General features: G+C 36.1%; 1 protein-coding gene across 1 annotated transcript in view; it reads left to right on the forward strand.

The window, feature by feature from the left end:
* Nucleotides 1-1,735: 1,735 nt before the first annotated feature.
* KDM5A (lysine demethylase 5A) overlaps nucleotides 1,736-24,307 on the forward strand; it is a 2,605,143-nt gene continuing 2,582,571 nt past the window's right edge. Inside the window, exons 1-2 of the mRNA XM_044088480.1 lie at nucleotides 1,736-2,466; nucleotides 12,433-12,510. Of these exons, the coding sequence (XP_043944415.1) occupies nucleotides 2,320-2,466; nucleotides 12,433-12,510 (225 nt within the window). The 5' untranslated portion in view covers nucleotides 1,736-2,319. The remainder of the gene's footprint in view (nucleotides 2,467-12,432; nucleotides 12,511-24,307) is intronic.

Raw genomic sequence — 24,307 nt, forward strand, 5'->3', positions numbered from 1 at the left:
GTTGTTTCACTTCTGACACCATTTGATGTCTACACGCTGTATAAATAAGGCAGAGACACTGTGGATGGACTAACCCCCATGAGGTCTTTACTCAAAATGAACTTTCTAAAAACAAGTGTAGCATGTGACATGCAGCTTCCTTAACTAGTTCATAAGTATTTAAGCCATACACCCAATATTCTACATTACTACCAAGCCAATATATGAAAATAAGGAGGATAGCGGCATAAAAAAACAAACTTATTAATTTATAATATAATATAATGTTAGTCAAACCATGAAAAAAAATTACTTTTTGGGGTGGGAGGGTGGCCTAATGGTTAAGGTGTTTGCCTTACAAACACAAGGTGCAGGGTTTGAGTCTCAGAAGGGATAATTGGCTAGGCTTAAAATGGCTCGCAAGGGCAGTTAGCTTAGTACTAACCTATGAACCTATGAACTTACTTGTTTGTTTATTTGTATTTATTAACTACAGTAGACAGTTCAGGAACACTGCCAGGTTAACTTATTCATACCTACAGCACATTATTTGTATACCTCCAGTTAACACTCACAACTTCTTAGGTCATCCAGACATTTGATGGGGTTATGTTCCTTAACTAAGTAGTTTACCAAATAATAATACTCACTATTAAAGATGGCAAAGTATAAGTAACAAATGATATTAAGATTTTTAATCTAGGATGTCCTGCAGTACATATACTAATCACTATTTTTCATGTGACTTTCATATTTACCTTCATATTTTCAAAACTTAGAGACCCATATGTTATTAAGGGGCATGCTGTGAAATATCATGATGGGAGACAGAATCCATGTGTAGCACACTTTGCAGGATATACAGATAGTTGTTTGCTAGTAATTATGTAGATATGCAATATTTCAGTATGTATGTTATTTCCAAAACCAAGTAGTTTACAAAGCATTGCATGACAACATATGAAACCCTACATGATGCTGAAAGCATCTGTACGTTGCTTGGACAGAGAGAGATAAAGTGTTATTTATATTGTCCAGTACACAAATAAGCATACTTTTTCATATTTCTGTAAACTTCTCAATAAACAAGCATTCACAAATTCATTTTCTGATGTCATGTGAATACTCATTTATGGGTAACATAAAGCTCTGATGCTATATGTCTAGTCTACTTGGGTTGTAAAAATAACTATGCAAACTCTTCCATGTAAAATTATTCAACCTTCAGAATTTTGTTGCATATGTAACAGCCTTGCATATTTCTTCCCATTAGTCACTTGTAAATTGCTTTCTGTTCTCTTTTCCAAATCTTTTCTAACCTCGCATACTCAACTGTCCAGATTTTCACAGAGTATCCAGATTTTACCCAATATTTTTGGTGTGCTCCTTATAAAATTTGTTTTTCTGGCAAATCATCGAGGACTGAACACACTAAAAATTATAAATTTGAATTTCAGACTTCATATCCTTCAGAAAATGTATGCTAACTCAAATTTTATTATCCTAACGACTTTCTAAGTTTATAAGAGCATTATTTTAAACTATGCCCTTATGCTCGAACCTTTGCCCACCATTGTTTCAGGCTTTTGTCCAGATTCCTTGTATTAAGAGGTTAGGAGGTATGCTCCTCTGTTTTATTATTTTATTGATCGTGGACTGTTTTATATTAAGTATCCATTTTTAACACCGGCTTCTAGTGTAGACTCTTCAAGAAACTCTACAGAGCCTTTATATTACACCTCTTTTCTCTTTGGCTATACTCAGCTATCATTTGCTGCCGGTAAAGTCAGTCTCTGATCTACAGTACAAACCATCTGTTACTGTTATTTTGAGATCGAAAGAGAGACACTCGAGAAACACAGACCATTACATCTAATCTTTTCCCCACTACAACTTACAAAACTGACTTGTAGATGGTCTGTTAATGATAAACAATTCTAAATAATCTCTGAATTCCAATGCGCCTGGAAAATGCAAAATCAAAATCGCAATGTCTGTCACACCTCTCTCCGCAATTACATCATCACCGTGTTCAGACGCCACGCACGTTTTACGCACATGCGCACGAACAGGTTGAAAGTAGGAAGACTTCAGGATGAGAGATAGCATCCAAGATAGAAACATTGCATGTATTCCATAAACGCCACACTGAGACTCCAACCCTGGAAATCGGATAGGCTGTACCCGGGAACAGCCAGCACTTATGGTACCCTGGTAGTCTGTCCGGAGGCTGGAAACTGTGCTTTTGGCCGGCGGATGCTAACCAAGTGAGGAGAGGTTGTTGGCAGGTGGAGGTGTTGGTGTTGCTCTTCTTGTTGTTGTCAAGTTGGGTCCTTCAGCATGTCGGTGTATACAGAGTTCATGCCCCCGCCGGAGTGTCCTGTCTTTGAGCCCAGTTGGGAGGATTTTTCTGATCCCCTTGTGTTTGTCAGCAAGATCCGACCGATCGCCGTGGAGACTGGGATTTGCAAGATTCGACCCCCAAGGGTAAGTGACGCGGCCCTTGGGTGCAGGTGGAACTTTTGGAGAAGCAGACACTGTGTTGTTAGAGTTAACACGATTTTGCTGATGGGCATTAGAAATAATTTTCTTTTGAAAACTTCTGTGACGCTGGGATAACATCGGGTGTATAGTGTGTTGCATATTTGTAGTCACTGCACTGATCTATTATCGTGCTTACTGCAAGCCTACCGTTCTGTTTTGTGTTTGTTGCCTCCTTTGTGTTACGTATGTTGGTGGGGGGCAACTGCAGCCCCGTTTGTTGGGAGTTTATTAACTGCTTTTTTTTTTAAGGAGTCCTGTACCGTTACTTTACATCTACAGCATGTAAATGAGAGTCTGTAATTTTGCAGCCTAGTATTCAGGTTGATATATATGTAGTTGCATTAAAACGTTCCTTGTTGTAATGTTTTAAGTAATTGTATACAAAATGTAAATTGACGTTTGAAATAATTTTAATATAGTGATACTTAAAATTCAAAAACACATATATCAAAATAAGTACAGAAACTACAAAAACAGTGATTGAGAATAGATACATGAAAGAGTTAACTGTCAAGCACGTTGGGGGTTTGTGACATGAAGATATGACTAAGTTAACTCTGGTCTTCCATTCACTAAATTATGTAATTAGCTTTTCACCCCCCACTTAAAGGGATAGTCCCGGGGATTTTTTGTTTTGATTCAGCCTTTGTTTATATGTCAGGTTTGCCTTTCTGAGCATGCTCACCTGTGGCTGAGGGGGGTGGAGGAAGAGTGCCTGAAGGAAGTTTCAAAGTTCTTAGCCAAATTTCATCTCAAATTGCAGTTGTACTGACAACAGCTCTTCCTGTGAGCCATTCCTTAGTTTAACTTGTACATTTTATCCATTGAGAAAAGTAAAGCACAGTGGGGGCAAGCAGAGAAAATGAGGCTCTCAATCCAATGTTTGAAGACTTAATAAATGCTCACACAAACGTGAAAGTTGGCATACAATAAAAAAGACAAAAGACCTACTTTTGCAATGCTAGTTAATAAGTGCAGAAAATTTACAAATTCTATCAGCATATCCATAGTGCTTTTCCAAAAAATGACTGTATCATCTAAAAATCTGCAGCAGTCCACTAATTTTTTAAAAGTCACTTATAAAACTAGCATTGCGAAAGTAGGTCTTTTGTTTTTTTTTTTTTTTTTTTTTTTTTTTTTGCTGTATGACGACTTTTACGTTTGTGAGCATTTATCAAAAGTCCTCCAACCTTTGGTTGAGAGCCTTGTCTTCTCTGCTTGCCCCCACTGTGGTTTATTTTGGTTTTATTGGCTGGCTTTTGCTATTTTGCGCAGTGTTCTGCATTGTGTTCTCATTGAGAAAAGTAGCCTTTCAGGCATTTTAGAACCTGACTGCTGCTGCTACCCAAGAAAACACATCAATAATGCAAAGCTTGTAAAACATTAGTAAACAGAGTTTTTTGTTTGTTTCATTTCATATTTTATTTACAGTATGTGCTGATTGGGAATCCTGACTATCTACAACAATTTTATGACGTGGTTTTTACATATAGAAATCATCTGAGTCAGGCAAACAGTAGTGGAAACCATATTTCTCTTTCTTTTTTTCATGTGTTACTGTTTTCTGATTTTTGAATACTAGCCTGCTGTAGTGACTTTCTGACCTGCTAGTAATTCCATGGGAAGCAAGTGTGTGACAGAAGGTTGGAGCATTAGTAGACACACTCTTCTGTTCATTTTCAGCTTCTAGATTGATATGTGCTGATTTATTTATTTTTTATCTTATTTATTTTTATTTGCAGTTGTTTAACCAGGATAGTCCATTGGGCCAAAAGAACCCGTTTTCAACGGAGTCCTGGGGAGAAAAGCTCCACACACAGATTACAAAAAGATTACAGTGATTAACATTTTAACAATTCTGGTTAAAAAAACAGAACAAAAAATACTGAGGTTACAGTCAAAAATAGAAGGTTTTTTTTTTTTTTTTTTTTTTTTTTTTTTTTTTGAGGGGAACATTGCTCTAGTAGGATTAAGGATAAGTGGTTAGATGCAGTAGGCTTAGAATTTACTAGATGCAAATAAGAAGTAATTTGCTAGATGCAAATAAGTTGTTTACTAGAAGCAAGTATGAATTTGCTATCTGGAGTTTGTGAGATGGAAAGCTGTAGGAATTGGGGAATAGGTTATGAGGGATGGGAGCAGGAGCATTCCCATGTGGATGTTAGATGTGAGTGGAGCGAATTTTTTTTTTTTTTTTTTAAAGTATGGGAGGCTAGTAATGGTACGGATGGAGTTTCTGAATACTACTAGACAAATGCCCTATTTTTTATGACTGGGCTTCTTGTATATCTGTAGAAACATGAGAGATGTACACCAATGTCCCTTTTCCCTGTCACAGCTTTCTTTATTGTAAATACGAGTCAGAAGCTGGGGGCATAGTTCCCCAATCCAATGTAAGTCAGAGAGGAACACAAATCCAAAGATTAGTTTATCCTGGGATCTGAAACAAAACTGGAACTGTGGATGTACAGGATGTTTAAAAGTAAAATGACACTATGGGTGGTTGAAGTGGGCGTGGCTTCTGTTAACTCAACTTGGGCCCTAATTTTAAACACTGGGATTGTCCCTTTAAGGTCACTTAAAATATCTGTGTTTAATTACAACTTAGGGAAGTATTTCCAGAGGAAATTGAAATATAGTACTTTACTAACATAGCAGCAGTTGAGATTGAATGGCAGAATTGTGGGTCATGGTCTCACACGTGTCCCTTTGTTTTGCTGCTGCTTTTCACTTCTGAACACTAGACGCACTGGATTTGTTTTTACTACATTTGACGTCTGCCTAGCTCTGCTGAGAAAGTGCTCAGTCATCTGCATTTTGTACATACCTACTGTGCAAAAGAAGCAAATTTGCCAGTTTTGGAGATACAGCTGATTAACTATAGTAATATTTATTATTGGTTTTAGTTATAAAAATTCACTGTCAAGTTTTACAGGTATCTTAATTGTTTTATTAAAAAAAAGAAGGCGCTTGGTATGAGTTACAAGTTACTTTGTGTTATTTTATAATGCTAAATCTGTACCTTGGTAAAGGAGTTAGTATTTTTAACATCTTGTTAATACTGACATTCCCCTTGAGTCTCAGTTTTTTTTTAGTTTGCGAATGGTGCTTTCATATTGATTTTGGTTATGTTTGTACCAAAACAAGGGCTGATGATGTAATGACTAATGGAAAGGGATTAAACTATGAAGAAACCAGAATTTAAAGAGAATGCTTGGAAATTTATGGCACCTTCTTATTTTAAGTTTAAAATCAGTATTTCCCATCATATATGGGACAGGTGAAATTAAGTAATTAGCTGCAGCCAGAAATCAGCAATGTCTGAATTGCATACCTCTCAACCTCTGGGAACATGAAATCTGGACAAAGCCATAAATAAATAAAAGGGGGACAAAGGTCCAAAAATAGGGACAATTTTTATATATTGCTCTTACAAACGTAGAAACTTCTAAGAACCCAGAAAATGTGATATTCACCTGCAATGGTGAAAAAATAAGCGTACTTCCACGAATAAAATCAAATAATTTATTGCACAAAATGAAACGTTAAGCGCTTTCACCCACTTGTCGTGGGCTTCCTCAGAACAAAGACTAATTGATATCTCACAATTTAAATACTCCTTTTGGCGCCAATTTAACAACTGACATTTAAAGAAATATAACATGTTAACAATATTACGTTAAACTGCATAATAGATACGTCACATAAAAATAATACTCAAATCAATAAAAACGTACACTACTAGGTGTATGTTCCTATAAACATAACACTATAAAAATATATATTATAATATATATGTATATATGATGATATACATGAACATCCCAGTAGGGAACTGTAATAAATGGACTTACACACATTTGATCCTACTCTTGTGTCAATAATTCTCCAGAATAGGCTTAACTGAAATAAAGTCATTCAATCCTGGGGGGGTAGTGGCATCAGATAGTATTTGCCAATAACACTCTCTAAAAGCGAGTTTACTTTTGATATTACCCCCCCCTAGGATTTTTCCTCACAACTTCTAATATACCAAATCTGAACTGGTGGCCTTCACCTTTGTTCATAATGTGTCTGGCTAATGCATTTTTTTCATCTTTTGTCGTAATGCTGTATATATGTGAATATATTCTTTTCCTAAAATGCTGCTCAGTCTTCCCAATATAATTCCCACTAAGGAACAAGAATTTAAAGGTACTGTTCTTTCTGATAATGCTGTCAAGCGGAGTAATAATGCACAGAATTTAACCAAGCAGTGTTATCTTAAAGACTTTTTAGCTAAGGATTGTGCGTTTGAGCAATATAAAGAAAATAATTACCAACAACAGTACAAATTTAAAGTGACATTAAAAGACTTGATTTTTGATTTTGGTAAAAAATTAAATTTGATCAATGCCATCAAATTGGATAATGCATATTTATTACATTGTATTAATTCCAAATTGGTCCCTTTGGGACTTCGTTTTTTTTAAATGCCTATGGGAATAGATACAACGGATGAAGTATGTGAAGATTTTAATCAATTATTTGACAAGTTTGGTATAGATTACATGAAAATGTTGATAAAATACAACAATGTTAAGTTATGTAAAATTTTGAATGAAATAGAACTGATGAATGATAAAATCTTGAAATATCTAATGTTCCCTAGTTGGGAGAAGTTATATTACAAGCAGTTTGAATTTGCACAGAGCAGAACATTGAAAATATTTGAAAAGAAAAGTAAAAAAATGACAAGGGACATCGAACAGTATAAGACTGGGAGAGTTTATAATTGGAAAACATTGTTTCAAAAAATGCAACACAAGAATGCATACAATGATGCTAGAGATGAGGGAACATTTCAAGGGGAAAATCATAATTATAATAATGATCAACAGGAAAATTTTCAACAGGGTTACAACAGAGGGGGACCGAAAAGATGGACGAAAGGAAAGACATGGAGGTAGTTAGACCCCCAATCCCAGAGATATTAATGAGCAACATTATACCCCCAGATTCATCCAACAAGGTGGAGGACAACATAGATTTCGATCAAGATACAGACATTATACAAAATGGTTATATAAACAGTTACAACAATTTTCAGATTTTTAATTATACCAGTTTAAAGTTAAGTAAGGCACACTTTAGCCTTTTTTCTAAAGGTATGAAGTTTATACCAGAGACTAGTTTTAAAATTGTTGACTGTTTCTGTGATTTTAAAAAATATGTACGAAAATTAAATCTATCCCTGATGTTCAAAGATAATAAGAAACCAGACATTGCACATGACTCTAATGACATAGTACTAAAGAAAAAAAGTAGTTTCATGCCGCTTATGAACAAAGAGGTACAGAGGTATGAGAAATTAGTGACTCAAGAGATTTACCGAAAAAATAGAAAATTGAGAAGGAAAAAATCCATGACTAACCTCTCTAGTGATGAAATTGACATTTTGAATGGATTAACATCAGGCAATGGAATCAGGGTTATGAAACCCGATAAAGGAGGGGGTATTGTAGTTTATGACAGTATGGAATACAATACAAAGATACATGAGATACTACATGACTCGGATAATTATGAAATAATATCTTACAATGAATTAAATATAGCATACAGAAAGATAGACCTCTTTATTGAGGAATTCCTTCTGGATAATCGAATAACTGAGGATATGTATCAATTCCTTAAGGTAGAATTTCCTGTTTTGGCAACGATGGTGGGCATACCTAAAGTCCACAAAAATGTTAATGACCCTCCTTTTAGGCCGATAATTTCAGGCAGTAAATCAAAAACATTTCCTTTAAGGGTAGTAATAGATTCTTTGCTTAAACATATTTATTATAACGTAGAGCACATGGTAAAGGACTCATGGGAATTTAAAAAAAAAATTCCTATACACTTAGATAAGCATGATTTAATATTTGCCTCTATAGATGTTATAGATTTATTTATGTGTATCCCAAAGAATGAGGGTTTAGAGGCATTTAGTGAAAGTTTATTTCGACATAGTAATTTGGATTGGGACAGAATCAAATTTATAAATGAATTAATGTCCATTGTACTGGAATATAACTTCATATTTTATGAAGGAGAAATTTTTAGGCAGGTCAAGGGCGTAGCTATGGGGGCAGCATGTGCCCCCATATACGCCAATATGGTCATGCTCAATTGGGAGGAAGAGACCATTTTTAATAGTGAATATTATACCAGAATTAAATATTATTCACGTTTTTTAGATGATATTTATATCATCTGGGAAGGAGATCAGGATTCATTAGACAATTTTATTGTATACTTGAACAATAGTAGTTCATATCTGAAGTTTACTTTTACCAGTAGTAGTATTGGAGTTCCATATCTGGTTACTATACCAGAAAGGACAATGTATATCATTCTAGAATTTATAGGAAAAAGACGTTTACTAATTCATATATAGATTTTGGAAGTTGCCATCCAACAAAGACCAAAAGAAATATATACAAAGGACAATGTATAAGGGCACTGAGAATGACATCTTCTTATACAGATATGGTTGAAGAGATTCAGTTCATCACTTCATTATTTGTGGATAGAGGTTACACCGCACAAATGATGAAAAAGATTAGCACTCAAGTGATGGAACAATGGGGAATGAAATTTGCTCCATTATTAGGAACAAAATTTAGCAACACCACCGAGATTTGTTCAGGTACTATGTGTAAAATTAATGATGCTTACAAAAGATCCTGTATTATTGAATATGGCCCTTGTAGTGATCAAATTAAGGACATAGTGAGTAAGCATTGGTATACATTGTTAATAAATGAAGAGATGACAGAGTTGTTAGGAACCAAACCAAGTTTTGTATTTAGAATGGGACAGAATTTGAAATGTATACTGGAGAAAGGGACTAAAGTTCAGGACATTAACAAGAATACACATACTTCTAAATGTGGTGCGTGTCACCAGTGTTGTTATATTATGGAGGACAAAGATTTAGTGTTAAGAAATTACAATAGAACAAAAATATTTTTTAAGAAAGGGAATTGTAGTACCAAATTTATTGTTTATCTGGCAAAATGCGTAGTATGTCCTAGTTATTATATTGGGAAGACTGAGCAGCATTTTAGGAAAAGGATATATTCACATATTTACAGCATTAGGACAAAAGATGAAAAAAATGCATTAGCCAGACACATTATGAACAAAGGTGAAGACCACCAGTTCAGATTTGGTATATTAGAAGTTGTGAGGAAAAATCCTAGGGGGGGTAATATCAAAAGTAAACTCGCTTTTAGAGAGTGTTATTGGCAAATACTATCTGATGCCACTACCCCCCCAGGATTGAATGACTTTATTTCAGTTAAGCCTATTCTGGAGAATTATTGACACGAGTAGGATCAAATGTGTGCAAGTTCATTTATTACAGTTCCCTACTGGGATGTTCATGTATATCATCATATATACATATATATTATAATATATATTTTTATAGTGTTATATTTATAGGAACATACACCTAGTAGTGTAAGTTTTTATTGATTTGAGTATTATTTTTATGTGACGTATCTATTATGCAGTTTTTTAACGTAATATTGTTAACGTGTTATATTTCTTTTAAATGTCAGTTGTTAAATTGGCGCCAAAAGGAGTATTTAAATTGTGAGATATCAATTATTCTTTGTTCTGAGGAAGCCCACGACAAGTGGGTGAAAGCACTTAACGTTTCATTTTGTGCAATAAATTATTTGATTTTATTCGTGGAAGTACGCTTATTTTTTCACCATTGCAGGTGAATATCACATTTTCTGGGTTCTTAGGCGTTTGCGTTCATCTTCACGCCACATTTTGCTTTTATCCGTTTCAAGAACACTACTCTACTTCAAATGTAGAAACTTGATAGAATAACATGTTTTGCACTAGCATGCATTTTCTGAAGGGTAAGAAATCTGAAACTCAAATGTCTGTCATTATTTTCTAATTTCAGTCTTTAATAATTTGCCAGTAATTTGCCAAAAAAACACAATTTTATGAAAAACAGACCAAAAATATGAGGCAAAAATCTGAACATTCTGCGAGAATCTATACAGTTGACAAGTATGCGTAAATTCCTTCAAAATGCTGCATGAATGTGGCTTTTCATGTGTTTTTAAGTCCAGGCCAGACTTTAGTTCTGCACCCTTGAGAACAAGGTGTATATGATATCACAACCAATGAGACATGCTCTTTCGGGAGTTTCTAGTGCTGTAAGTTGCTGAAGACAGAATAATGTACTGTGAGCTTTGAATTGCTGTTTAATATTTGGATACTTTGCCTGCTCAGTTTTGTAACTTACAGCTTACACTTGAATTGTATTCATACTTTGTTTTGCAAAACAAAAAAAAGTAAAAAAAAAAATAAAAAAAAAAATTTGAAACACCGACCTACATATTTTCATATATATTTCTTCAAATTCTTATGGTGCTTTTTTGTTTGGAACATTAAATGCTTAGGTGTATATTTCATTTTTAAGGTGGTGCAGTGGTGTAGCGGTTAGTGTTACCTCAGAGCAAGATTCCTGGCTGGAGTGCCTTCTGTGTGGAGTCTGCATGTTCTCCTTGCATTCGTGTGGGTTTCCTCTGGCTGTTCTGCTTTCCTCCCACATTCCAAAGATGTGATAGGTGTATTGGACACTCTAAATTGGCCGTAAGTGTGTGTGATGCACCCTCCGAGGATGGTTGGGTCTTGGGCTAGCAACCCATTCCTGCTCCAGAAACAAGCCGTGAATGGTGCTTGTTGCCCGATGTCCCACATGGTGCTTAAATGGGAAAGAAAGAGAGATTTAATTTATGTTCTTACGTGTTTTTAGTTTGGTTTATGTTGAGCTAGTTGGTTCTCATAAAAAGCTGTTGACTGTTTTTCAGGGGAAATGCAATATGGAATTTCTACATGTTGGGAGAAATTTGTCTACCATACAGTAAAGTACCCTCAAGTCTTCAACATACACCTCGGCTGTTTGCAGCTGAGACATTTCATCTTGGTTTAATGTATTATCGAAAGAATGGCATCACAGGAGCCCCCCCAACCCCTTCAGGTTCTGCACTGCTTTGTCAGCATTGAAGCATTACGCCAAACACCTAATGTGGGTTTAGAGACTGCAGCTTTTTATCTTGCAAGGAGCAAAGGCAATTGTATAACCCAAGGCAGTTGTACTGCACAGTGGAATTGAGGTTTGATGTGTGCTGTGTAGTAAATTGCTACATGTACTGAGGTATCTGCATGGACCCGCGGTGGTGGTGCTGCGGTAGCATTGTCGCCTCAGAGTAAGACGCTGTCCGGTTCGATTCTCAGCTAGAGCATCTTCTGCGTGGAGACATGCGTGAATGGGCATACCTTCGTTGAAGGTTGTGCGTCAGGGCTGGTAACTCGGCACATAAAAATCAACTACCAATCATTAGCGGACCGGAGTTCCGCTGTGGCGACCCCTAACCGGGAAAAAGCCGAAAGAAACAAACAAACTGAGGTATCTGCATATTTATTCATTTTGGGCTGTAAATGACTGGGGAACAGGACTGTTCTTTGATAGTATGTATTGAAAGCATTGGGCTTAGTACTGCTGCCTGTCTTAATTCCACAGTCTGGAATTAATTTCTCCTCTCCAGATGTAGTTTAGTTAGATTCGCATATAATAAATTGCTGCCAGGTTTGTATAGTGGAGGGTGCTATTTGGATTACTTCAGTTAGTTCGTTCATTCATTTTTGATACCTAATTTATTTATCTTGCTTGATCCTGGAATGGAGCACCTTAGAGTGAAATGACTGAATAAAGTATTCTGACAGATAAAACATGCATGTAGTGCAGCGAATATTCCCTTGAATTTCCTTTTGTGTTTTGTGTACATTACCAAAAATAAGTTCAGCAATTGTGTGCATTACCATCTATTTTATGTTCCCTTTTTTTAGGACTGGCAACCACCCTTTGCATGTGATGTCAAGAATTTCCATTTTACTCCAAGAGTCCAGCGTCTGAATGAGCTTGAGGTAAGAATGAGATTTCAGTTTCATGGACAAATGTGTGAACCATTGTTGTCAGTGTTATAAGTTAAGGAGTCTTTCTCTGAGTTGATGAGCTGTGCTGTCAGTTAGTTTGTTAGCTGTTAATTCAGTTTTTTTTTTCTTAACTTAAGTACTGTCTTGTTTTGCTGTCATGCTCAGTGGTGTTAGCCAGTTGATTTGTTGCCAGTGAGGGAACCCTGACTTTGATTGGTATCAGTCTGTGATCAACAGCTGGGGTAGTAGTGGTGGTGTTATGAGAAATTTAAGAGAAGGGAATTTAGCCGATAAGAAGGCTGTTTTAATTCATTCCCAATACTGTGGAGCTCTGTTAAGTTTACACTTTAATTTCCAGTGGGTGGAGCATAAGCTTTTTGACAGAATCAAATTACTGTATGTTCTCACATTTCAGACAAGTGTTCATATCTCTGGAACTATAAGGATTACTAAGTAAATATCAGTGGCAAACTCTTCAGCATAAACTATTTTTGTGGTTCTAGTATGTTTTAGTTTGTAAAACAAATATATCCAGGCTGTAGTCCAAAAAGGGTTGTTTTTCTATAAAACCTGTTTTATAGAAAAACAACCCCTTTTGGAGTACAGCCTGGATATATTTGTTTTACAAGTTATTTTGTTTTTGGGTATATTAGATGATAGTATTTTATTAGGTCAGTGATGGCGAAACATTTGAGCTCGCCATGTCAAAAATTTGGAAAATACCTATCTTGATTCTGCTGGCATGCCCCCCCCCCCCCCCCCCCCGGGCGAACAAAAGTGAAAAAATACATAGAACACATTCATTCATTTTACAAAAAATACAGTCCAATCATGTGTGCTATGCATTATAAAAGTAAAAGAAAAATCAGTGACTTACATAGCGAAAATGATATGTGCACTGATAATTGGGCTTAAAATAGTGCACACAAAATTACCCTATTTTTAATAGTAAATTTGAATTGAACTGAAAAAGTATCGGAGTACACTGTATTTGATTTGATTAACATGAATTAATGACTTTTTTGTTGCTGAATTTTAATAGAAAAGTGCAGCTTCATATATTTCTTGTATTTTTTCTCATTCAGCTTCACATATTTCTTGTATTTTTGTTCATTCAGTTTCTTTGGTGATTAGGGTGTTGGTAAATGCTGGTGTGTCGCCCAAAATATCGTGGCGTGTCACACATTTGCCATCACTGCTTTAGGTTCTAGGTTTTAAACTGGATTTTATAAATCACAGTAAACACACTAACTGTTACATTTGTAATATTTTGGAAACAACTTACAATATCTCAGCAACTATTCAAGCTGCACACATACTGTCAGCAGCATTTTGTTCATCCACTTGAGAGCTTTCATATGGGGCTAAGCAGTAGTGTCTATGTTACATGGTTGTTGAGATATTTAGCAAAACATAAAATACATGTCTATATAAGTAAATATTATGTGAACAACAGTTAATATCTCTTTACCTGTACTGGACAGAAAACAGATATCATTACAGTTTGCCATTGTTTTAAAGTTTAAGATAAAATATTTTAATATCTTGTATATAGCATGGTTTTGGCATTATTGATGCAAATCTAAATGAGCAATATGTGACGCCAAGAGGGGTCAGTAGGAGTTAACTGCAGAAGCACCTGGAGGTGTCAATCGACTGTAATGAGTTAACTGGTTAGGATGCTGTTCATGTGCTCATTGGTTTCTCTTTTTCATCTCCTTTCCACTTAGCAGTGCATGTGTGGGATTTATCTAATATTGTTTTGACAGATGCTCCTGATTTGCTCCCTTTCCTCCGAGCTGCAGCTTTTGATTCTTGGTAGCATTATTTTCTCAGTAACGTCATTGAATGAAGAAGCCGTGTTTGCACTTCCTGTGCTACACAAATCTCACCCTTTCCATTCCCAGTGACCTGAAATTTATTCTTTGGTATCATTTTTGGATTTTGGACTTGAAAGTTATGTTTTGCTATTTTATGTTTATGGATCCTACTAGAACCGCACTTGCGTAGATGTAGGAGGTATGCATTTTTCACTCACACACACTGCAGTGCCAGCCAGTGACCATTTTGTTGTGGTTCCCTTCTGTGTTTGTATTGTTTCTTTTGTTTCATTAACATAAGACTAATATACAACTATGTGTTTTTTTTTTTATTATTTGTATAGCTGCAAAAAGAAAGTAGTTGTATGGTAGGTAGTAGATGTGAGGAACAAAAGAAATGTGAACAAAGTCATATGTGACTACAGTATACACTGAATTTGATGGGTGTAGTCTGTTTGTCAAGAGTATATGTTGAGAAATGTAATTAAAGTGTAAGTCGGGAAAATGTGCACAATATGTAGAATGCAGATGTTGAGCTTAGGAAAAATATATATATTGAAGAATACACTATTTAGAAGTGACAAAAACCTGCACAGACTGTGTATGTGAAAGGAAGAGAGACTTGAAAGAAAGATGCAGTGAGCTTAGAAGGGGGAATCTGTCATGGGGGGGGGGGGTGGAAGGTTCCAGGTAAGAAATCAGGAGTAGTGATGTCAGGAAAAAAAGAAGGAGGTTGGATGGAGAAGTGACAAGTGAGAGGCTTAGAATTATAATGGAAAGTGATGATGCAGATCAGATGCTTTGAATCTAGAGCTCGTGAGGAAAAACAGTATGACCCCCATCTCGGCCACTGATTTTTGGTTAATTTCTTAACATTCATTGTGTCAGGGAGGTTATCAGGATTTTTTGAGGAATAATAGGTCATGTGTAGGTTATGCTGTGCTCTCGCTGCTGTATTTAAATGGAGAGGTAGTGGTTTAAGGTATTTAAACATATGCCTTTGACTGGTATGATTTTTGTCATAGTGGTTTAGATACATTTCATTAAGCTGATATTGTCATACTTGTTTAAGGTATTTAGACAAGTATTTAAGCTGATATTGTCATGGTAGGTTAATTTATTTAGACATGTCACTGAACTGCGGTGGTGGTGCTGCGGTAGCGTTGTCGCCTCACAGCAAGACATTGTCCCATTTGATTCTCAGCTAGAGCGTCTCCTGTGTGGAGACATGCATGCGTGAATGGGCATACCTTCGTTGAAGGTTGTGCGTCAGGGCTGGCAACTCGGCATGTAAAAATCTACTGCCAATTATTAGCGGACCGGAGTTCCGCTGTGGCGACCCCTAACCGGGAAAAGCCGAAAGACACAACAACAGCAACAACTGAACTACCAGATTTTTTTCTTAGACTGGTATTCATAGTTTCTCGCACAAATGTGATGGGGTATTTCTGATGCTTGCCAATGAGTGTAGCAAAAGGAAGATTTATAGTGCCCATTTACTCTAATGCAAAAGGTCTTAAAAATAATAAGATGTAAATGAGAAATGCTGTAAAGTGTGCTATACTAATGAGACAGTTTTGCAGTTTCATTGTCCATCTGTGCTGTGCACACATCCATTGTTAAAAGCAATGCTTCACCTTTGATATTGATGTTGCAGTCTGTGAACTTGGCCCCAGCCATCCCTTCAGTAGTTTGTTCAAATATGCACAAGCACTTCCCTAACACACAGATGAATTATTTCTCCCAGCAGCTACTTCATTAGTTTGTCTTAAGTATGCACAAGCACTAAAATGACACAAAATAAATGATTTTGTGCAGCGATCACTTCAGCATTTTAACCATTTATGTACAACCACTTCCTGAGACACCAATTATTTCCCTAAGCAACCCCCTCAGGAATATGGCACATATGTGCACAAGCATCAGAAATAAACGTTTCCCCAATCGACCCCTTCAGTAAAATGTCTAGGTATTCACATGCACCAAAATGAAGCATTTGCCCAACAAACTCTTCAGTAAAATGTCCAGGTATGCACAAGCACCAATCAATCTCCTCTCGTAGCTCTGTAATCTCCTGAAAAACTGCTGCTTACTGGCATAAGTTCAGGGCTGTTTACACACTTAGTATGCAGATGAGCTCATTGTAGATTCATGTCTGTGAATTGTACTCGTACGCATACATGTAAAGCCCTTTAATAGCATAGTACCTACCCCCCAGAGCTTAAGGGCTAAGCATGTTATGCCTTTGTGATAGTGGGCGTGTTTACTGCAACTCCTTCACATGTAATGCTGAAAGTCCGGCATTTTTATGTCCAAGTAGTACCGCTCTTCATGGCATTATCACTATGAAAATGTAAAGCCCCTGACTATGAATACCACCCTTTAAGATATTTACAAAATATCATTGATATAATTTTGTCATAGTGATTTTAAAATGTTGGCACACATCATTGAACTACCTGTTTTTTGTCATAACGGTATAAGATACTTACACACCTCACTGAACTGTCTGATTTTGTCATCTTAGTCCAGCAGTGCTGTTCATTATTGTACATTTGTGTGTAATGTCTCACTGACCAGGGTAGAGTTTAAGTTTTCATTGGTCAGATAGAGCAGACGTGATGAATTCTTTCTGAAATATGCTTCCAGAAGACAGGAATATAAACACTGTCACCAGTTTTATCAGCAAAGAGGTCCACCGTGACAAGGGCTTTGGGCTTTGAAGACAAGATCTGGTCTGAAGTGCTCTTCTGACATTCTGTGATTTTTGTTGGTATGTTAATTGGTTTAGCTAGATCATACAGAGAAATATTGGGGTGGCATTCCCGGTCAACATTCATGCCCCCCAGGGTGATTAGCCCATTTTTAATATGGCTTGTTGGTTCTCGGAGGATGTGGTCTTTAATTCCATGTTGGGAATCTGGTAGAAGTCACGGATGGCAATATATATATCATTTGTTCATGAATGCATTTACTACCCACTTTCTTGGTGAGATGAGGAAAGTGGTTGAGGAGTATTTAAGGGTATTGTAACATAAAAAAGCTGTATTTTCTCCCTTAAAAGCTTGGCTGTGCCTAGAAACAGTATAGCTAGGTAGCATAACATCAGTATTGTTAAAATATGGAATCCTCAAGGTTTGTTTTATTTCCTTTTGTCCACGTTTGTGTGTTAGCAGGAAGACATGGTTTGAAGTGCTGGATTCTACTGTGTTGGAATGCATACACACAAATAATTTACAGTATGTGGCCTGTGAAAGAAAACACCACAGAAGTACAATATGGTATAATACAAAGGATAAAAGTGGAGAGTGCACTGTTAATAAACACGTAGCAGTACACAAACAGCAGTGTCATTGTACAGCTGAACCTCAGCAGATAAAAATGAACAAGTAGTCTCACTATGGCTGTACAACTGATGGTGTATATGAATGTGTGTACATATACCCATGTATAACATTAAATACATGACTGAAAGTAGACAGGGGGCTTTGCCAATCTCTGTAGCCCTTTTGGCTTTGAGACAATCAGTTTTTGTGATGTAGATGTGTGATTTGAGAGTATATATTGTAATATATGGCTAAATGTAGTTTATATATAATGGGCTTTGCATTCGCATACTATCTGTTATGTGACTCTGTCAATGAAGTATTGGTTCTTAATGTTCTGCTGACTATTGAAAGCACTGTTTCATTTTTATTTCAGTAGTTTTGGAATGTTTTACTGTTCCAGTAACTGAATATACTACTGTTTGAATATTTTTATGACTACTGAATGAAGTGTATCATTAATTATAGTGCATTACCTTTTGCCTGGATGGTTTACTATTGATTTCGAGTCTATGGTCATGGCTGAAAAAGGTTCATGGACCAGATCACTTACACAATTTAAGAAATGTAAGTAAACTAAATATATACAGTTAGTAATGGTCATGACTGTGGCTGAGAATTGCATCTATGTATTACATAAGAAAGACACCTCAACTTTAAAGGAACCAAGATATTCAGTGACAGCAAAAGCCTTAAATAATTTATCTTGTGGCTTAGATTTGAAAGATGTAACTTAATTTAAAGCTTTAAATTCACTATTTTACCCATTATTCTTAAGTGTTTTGCACTCAAGCAAGAAGAGTTGAGCCATTCTTTACATCTAATACCTAAAATAGAATTATTAAAAACTGCTGCTTGTCCCAGTTTTGATCACAGCACTTTACTTCTTAAAATGAATATAAATAGTAAAAAGTAACATTTTGTTTATGCACCCAAAGAATGTTTACTTGGACTTATTTTTTTCTCCATATATGACATGACAGAAATAAATAATCCTGTGGAATACATTAATGGAAAATTCCACCCTAGAACTAAAAAACTGTCTTATCTTTGTTTCCTGACATATTTTAACATCTCAAAATCACTGTAAGTGCTTTAGTTATAATTTTAGCCTGTTTTCCACAACATGTCTACCAATGGGGCTTGATGTATCAACGTGATCTTGTACTCTCTCAACCCTTTCTGTTTCCCTAATACTTTGTCTGTCATGAGTCATACAAAGTAACTTTGAATTCCCATGCCATTGACATAATGGGATTTGGCAGGGTCACTGTTATTTTCTTTACTTTGTATAATAGGACTGCTTCTTTTCTGTCTCTAGTCACCCTCATTTATGCTTGGTTCAGACCTTGTTTTATACTATACTTAGAAGTTATCCAGCTACAGGCAGAAAAGTGACTAAATTGCAGGCCTTTGTTCAGTGTTTTCTTTTGTAGTCTGAGGAATTGATTCTGCAAGGGTCTGTCAGTGCAGTGACAGTTTTAACACCTCTGCAGTAGTGTGGGGGGAGGGGACTCTCAATCCCTCGAACTACAAAAGAAAACACTGAAAAAAGACCTTCAATTTAGTTACTTTTCTGGCTGTAGTTGAATAACTTCTCAGTGTAGTATAATACAGAGTCCGAGTTAAACATAAATGAGGGTAATTAGCCTCAGAAAAGAAGCAGTCCTTTTACAGAAGGTAAAGAAAATAACAGTGACCCTCCCAAATCCCATTATGTCAATGGTATGGGAATTCAAAGTTACTTCTTTATGGCTGGCGTGAGTCATACAAAGTATTATGGGAAAGAGAAAGGGTTGATGGAGTGAGTACAAGATCAGGTTGATACATCAAGTCCCATTGGTCGACATGTGGAAAACGGGCTAAAATTAAAAATAAAGCACTTAGTCATTTTGAGGTGTCAAAATAGGTCAGGAAACAGAGTGAAAAAAAAAAACATTTTTGTTTAGTTCTAGGGTGGAGTTTTCCTTAAAATATTGTTTGTATGGTGCATGATAAGATTTCAGCTTGAAATTGTAATTAAAAGCTAGGATGAATTAGTAGAAATACAAAAAACAAAAATACATTGTTGCAAAAGCTAACGTACAGAAGGGAAATCTGTATGTTTTAGTATGATATTCTCATTATGCCAAAAATAATTTCTAGATAAGAAAAAAAGCTGTGACTTTTGAAGAAGTAATTTAATAGTTATTAACCCCACAAGCATTACACGTTGGTGAGAAAGTCCAATGTTTCATAAAAAGCAAACACATTCAAGCTATAAAAATCTACTTAATAAATTAGAGTTTGATATTGAAGACCAATTAAAAATGTTAGTATTTGTTTTGAAAAGTATAATGTGGCAGAAGGATTTGTGTGTAAACAAAGCTGGATATTTTTACAGTTGTTAAATGTCATCTCTAAGAACTGCAAGTTGTGAATACTTTTATCTGTTGAGAATGTTCTTTTTCAACTTGTTTTGGCTGTCCAAGTATTTGCACTGTGTATGTATAGGTTCACGCTGAAAGAAGTGAAGCTGCCTTTTTACTTTGTTAATATGTTTTTCTGTATTAGGCTTTGTAATAACTTTAACTGTAACCATATTATGTCGATGTAAAGCTTTTCTCCCTGGGCTTCCACTGGAAGTAGGATATTATTGCTACCTTTCCTGGTAAAAAATGTCAAATAAATAAAAAAATAATAAAACTAAGTTATGAATGTACCATTCAGAGTGTCAGAAAGTAGAGAATAAACTGTAAATTCAAAAGACTGTAAAATTCTAGGTATAACTTAAGTAGCTGCCAGTTAAGAAAGTTATTGCCAGGTAAGAGTCTTTTCATCATTTTTACTTTATAAACATTTCAATTTTTTGTGACAGATGAAGTACTCCTTAAATGGTTCCTGTTCTAGAACTAGCTAGAGTTTGCACTAATTACAATTAAAAAAATCATTTTTCCCCCCATCTTTATTACATTTTCACATATGAGAAAGGCAATCTTACATTTATATAAATGAAAAACGTACAAAAATGATATCACTTTAGTTGCAAACAGTTTACGTCACAGACACTATTGAAACAATGGTAGTTGTAAACATTATAAATTACTTGTAAACCTTCTAGTCTTTGTCAGTTAAGCATTAATATAGCTCATTCAAGTCCTGCCTCTTAAACCTCATTCCTGCTCTGCATATACTGTTCCCATAATTCCCATTTTTTTCTTTGCAGTTTGCTCCTTCCCTTTTTTAAAGATCCCAATTCCAGTTGTTTTATCTCTGTTACTGTATTCACTACTTCTAGTAAAGTTGGTCTAGACTTTGACTTCCATTTTCTAGCAATTGCTTTTTTGCCAGTCACCATAATTTGACTCGGCAAGGCTTTACTGTGTCTAAGCAATTTCAGTTCTGTAGCATAACTCAAAAAGAATAATCTCCCCATTCAGTCTAATCCACCCACCCAGAATCTCTGACAGAGCGGGCCGCAGGGAATCCCAAAAGTCTGCCAGCTCATCACACCTCCAAAAAATATGTTTCCAGCTACCTCTTTTTTGGCAGTTGCACCTCTGGCATTTGCTATCCACCTGAGGAAAAATTCTTTGGCGTCTACGTGGGGTACAACAATACTGATGTAAACATTTCCAGGCAAAGATCATAAATCTCCTAGACTTTGTTGCGTGTTTGGGAGATGTACATATATTCCCCCCATTGTCTTTTTGTGAATTGTTTATCCAGTCTCTCTTCCCAATCCTTTCTTAGCTCCTCTAATTGATTCTGGTAGTTATCATGCAGTATTTTATATGCTTTACTAATTATTCCTTTTTTAACGGCAGCTTCTGTTCTAGATTCTATTAAAAACTGTACCAGTGCTGGCTTTCATTTAGGATCCCCCTATTTCTTTCCCTCTGCCTGTACTCTGATATCAATCCTTGATAAGGGAAGGCAATCTCTCTAACCTGCCGTTCAAGTAAATTTTTGGCCTCTTCCCATTCTGTTACCTTTCCCTTTCCTAGTTATTTGCTCCTAATACATTGGTTCCTTTGCCAGTTTTCTCCAATAAATTCCAGCCCCCTCTTGCCCACTATTTGTAAATTAAAAAAACATAATTTTTAATCCAGAAGACCCAAACATGGTTCTTAATGAAAACAAAACACCAGATAATGTAACCTAAAGTGAGTGTCTGACACCAGTTTGCCCTCCCTGGGAGGGGAGAGGCAGCTGACCTTGCTGTATTGGCAATACATGAAGCGGTACAGGTGTGCCATTAACAAAAAAGCCTAGCATGCATACTCTGGATAGGAGTGAGCAACTTAGCCAGGAGATTGCACCTAACACAGTAACACACACGCATGCCTCTCTAATAACTGACTCCTGCCTCCATAGGGGAAACAAATGGGCCCAGGGGACTGTCATTCCGATGGAGGTATTAGTGAATCATTTGTGGGCAGCAAAGAGAAACTATTGGGCAGATCCTGTGATCCCAGAAAAAAATGCTAACCGCATTAGACTATGTGGTTAACATAGTTTGATTAACAATCATTTAATTGTGTATACCAGGCTAGTGCACTGATCAAAAAATAATCAATTGCAGGCTCTGCTTATGTTACATATTACTACAAGAACAAAACACAATGTGCAATGGTTCGTGTACATAGGTAACATTACAGAAAAAACTAACAATAGTAAGAAAGAACATTTGGAGTTAAACATGGGTATGCGGCATTTGAAAAGAGATGGAATTATACTGTGTCGCCCCTGCACTGGCCGTTATCAAGGAGCCTCAATCCTCGCCACTGGCAGCAGTGGGGGATGGACACACTGGGAGGATGACAAGTACACCCACAGTAAAGTGCAATTTCCCTTAAGAGCACACAGAGATCACAGTCAGTCTGGGGCTGGTTTCTCCTTCTTTCTCCAGATCCCCAATAAGACTCCCCAATGGCAAAGCTATAGGGTTGAGATCTCAGCTGAGTGGCCAAGACAACCTCCAGCACCCTCTCTGTCCAACCAGTGCTTCGTGTCCCTGTCCATCTAGCTGACACACACACAACTGGGAAAGGCTGGTACAGGTTTGCTAGCTATACTCCCTTCTGCCCAGACTATTAGGTAGTTCCAGCTGCCAACAGCTACTACTTATCAGCTATTTAAGGCCCTTAACAAACGGTGTCCAATCCTACTGTGTAATGTTACTAATAATCCAAATGGTAATCTGACCAAGAGTAAGGCTATTTAGGAGTAGCCCGTACAGTGTCACCAAATACATATGCAAGTACACTTAAGAGCTTAAATATATCTCACAAATATCAGCCACAAAGATGTGTTTAAATATATTTCATAATGAATAATAAAATAACAAGACAATACTCAATAAATCAGCACATAAACTTCAGAGTTCAAAAATCACAGGAAGTATTTAAAACAGCATTGCAGGGCAGTCTCAAATAACCTCTAAATTAATCTTTACTATGTTCCTGTCATATCTAAAAAAGTTACTAAGTCCTAGAAACTTTTGCAAGTTAACTCTGTATGTTCCACTTTCTACTGTTAAAAAATATATACAGTCACACAATTATAATAGTTTCTATACATAGCTGTTCTAAGCCAGCAGGGTTACAGTTGTGGTTACATTTTTGAAGCTCAGTACTGTACAAACCCTGTTCAACACAACTTCTGTAGAAATCATATCAATACTCAACAAATGGCGTAGAATTATTTACAAAATTCCACTTAGCTGGACTGGCAGTGTGACATATACATAAAAAAAAGGTTGTGTAACATTATATGTGCTGGACTGTAGTTGTGGGACTTAAAACATATTTACAGAATAAGCATTTCAAGGGTTAATATGAAGTAGAGTTTGAAAGATGAAGGATAGATGGGAAGAGTTTACAGAAGTTATAGTTGATATACCCCATGTTGTGCTGCTTACACCTGTTTTCTATTTAACAGAAATTGCTTGAGTTGGATTCAAAAGTTAAGTGGGAGTTTCTGTCATATATGTTGGGAGGGATTGCCAAAGTTTTGGAGAAGCTATTGTCAGAGCAGTGAGACCTTGTTGCAGGGCTTTGTAGAGTTGAGACAGACATAATAGTAAATTATAATAAATATTAATATGTTTTTATTTAAAAGTACTTTGGCTTTCTTGATTGGTTTTATCTTTTCCAGTTCTCAGAGTTAGCTTTTCTTTTGTCTTTATTAGTATAATAGAAAGACTGTATATTAATGTTGAAGTATGTGTATCAAAATTGTTTCTTATCTACCTAAAGAGCTAATACTCAAAAAGGAACAAAACAAGGCTGTCTTTTGTCCCTGTTACTATTTGCTGTAACACTTGAACCATTAGCTAATTATATCAGACAAAATCCAAATGTTAAAGTTGAGTTTGGGATTGATCAAAAAAAAAAATCAAATACTCCCAATTATATCAAATATTTATAGTGCTATTCAGAGTTCAGTGAACAGTCTAATTTCAAATTCAGTAAAAATAAAACTAGTACCCTGCTTATAGTAAATAGAATTATAATTATAACTGTCATCAAATAAACTTTTTTTTTTACCCACAGCTGTTATCAAGCTACCTCTGCCGCTCCAGTCAACCCAGCCACAAGTCCTGTCCTTGTGGACCCCTGGTGTTCCATTTACTGGGATGGTCTTCTTTCTGGGGAAGAT

Source organism: Protopterus annectens, chromosome 11.part0 (assembly GCF_019279795.1).
Source record: "Protopterus annectens isolate FY-2018-M chromosome 11.part0, PAN1.0, whole genome shotgun sequence".
NCBI classification, from domain to species: Eukaryota; Metazoa; Chordata; order Ceratodontiformes; family Protopteridae; genus Protopterus; species Protopterus annectens.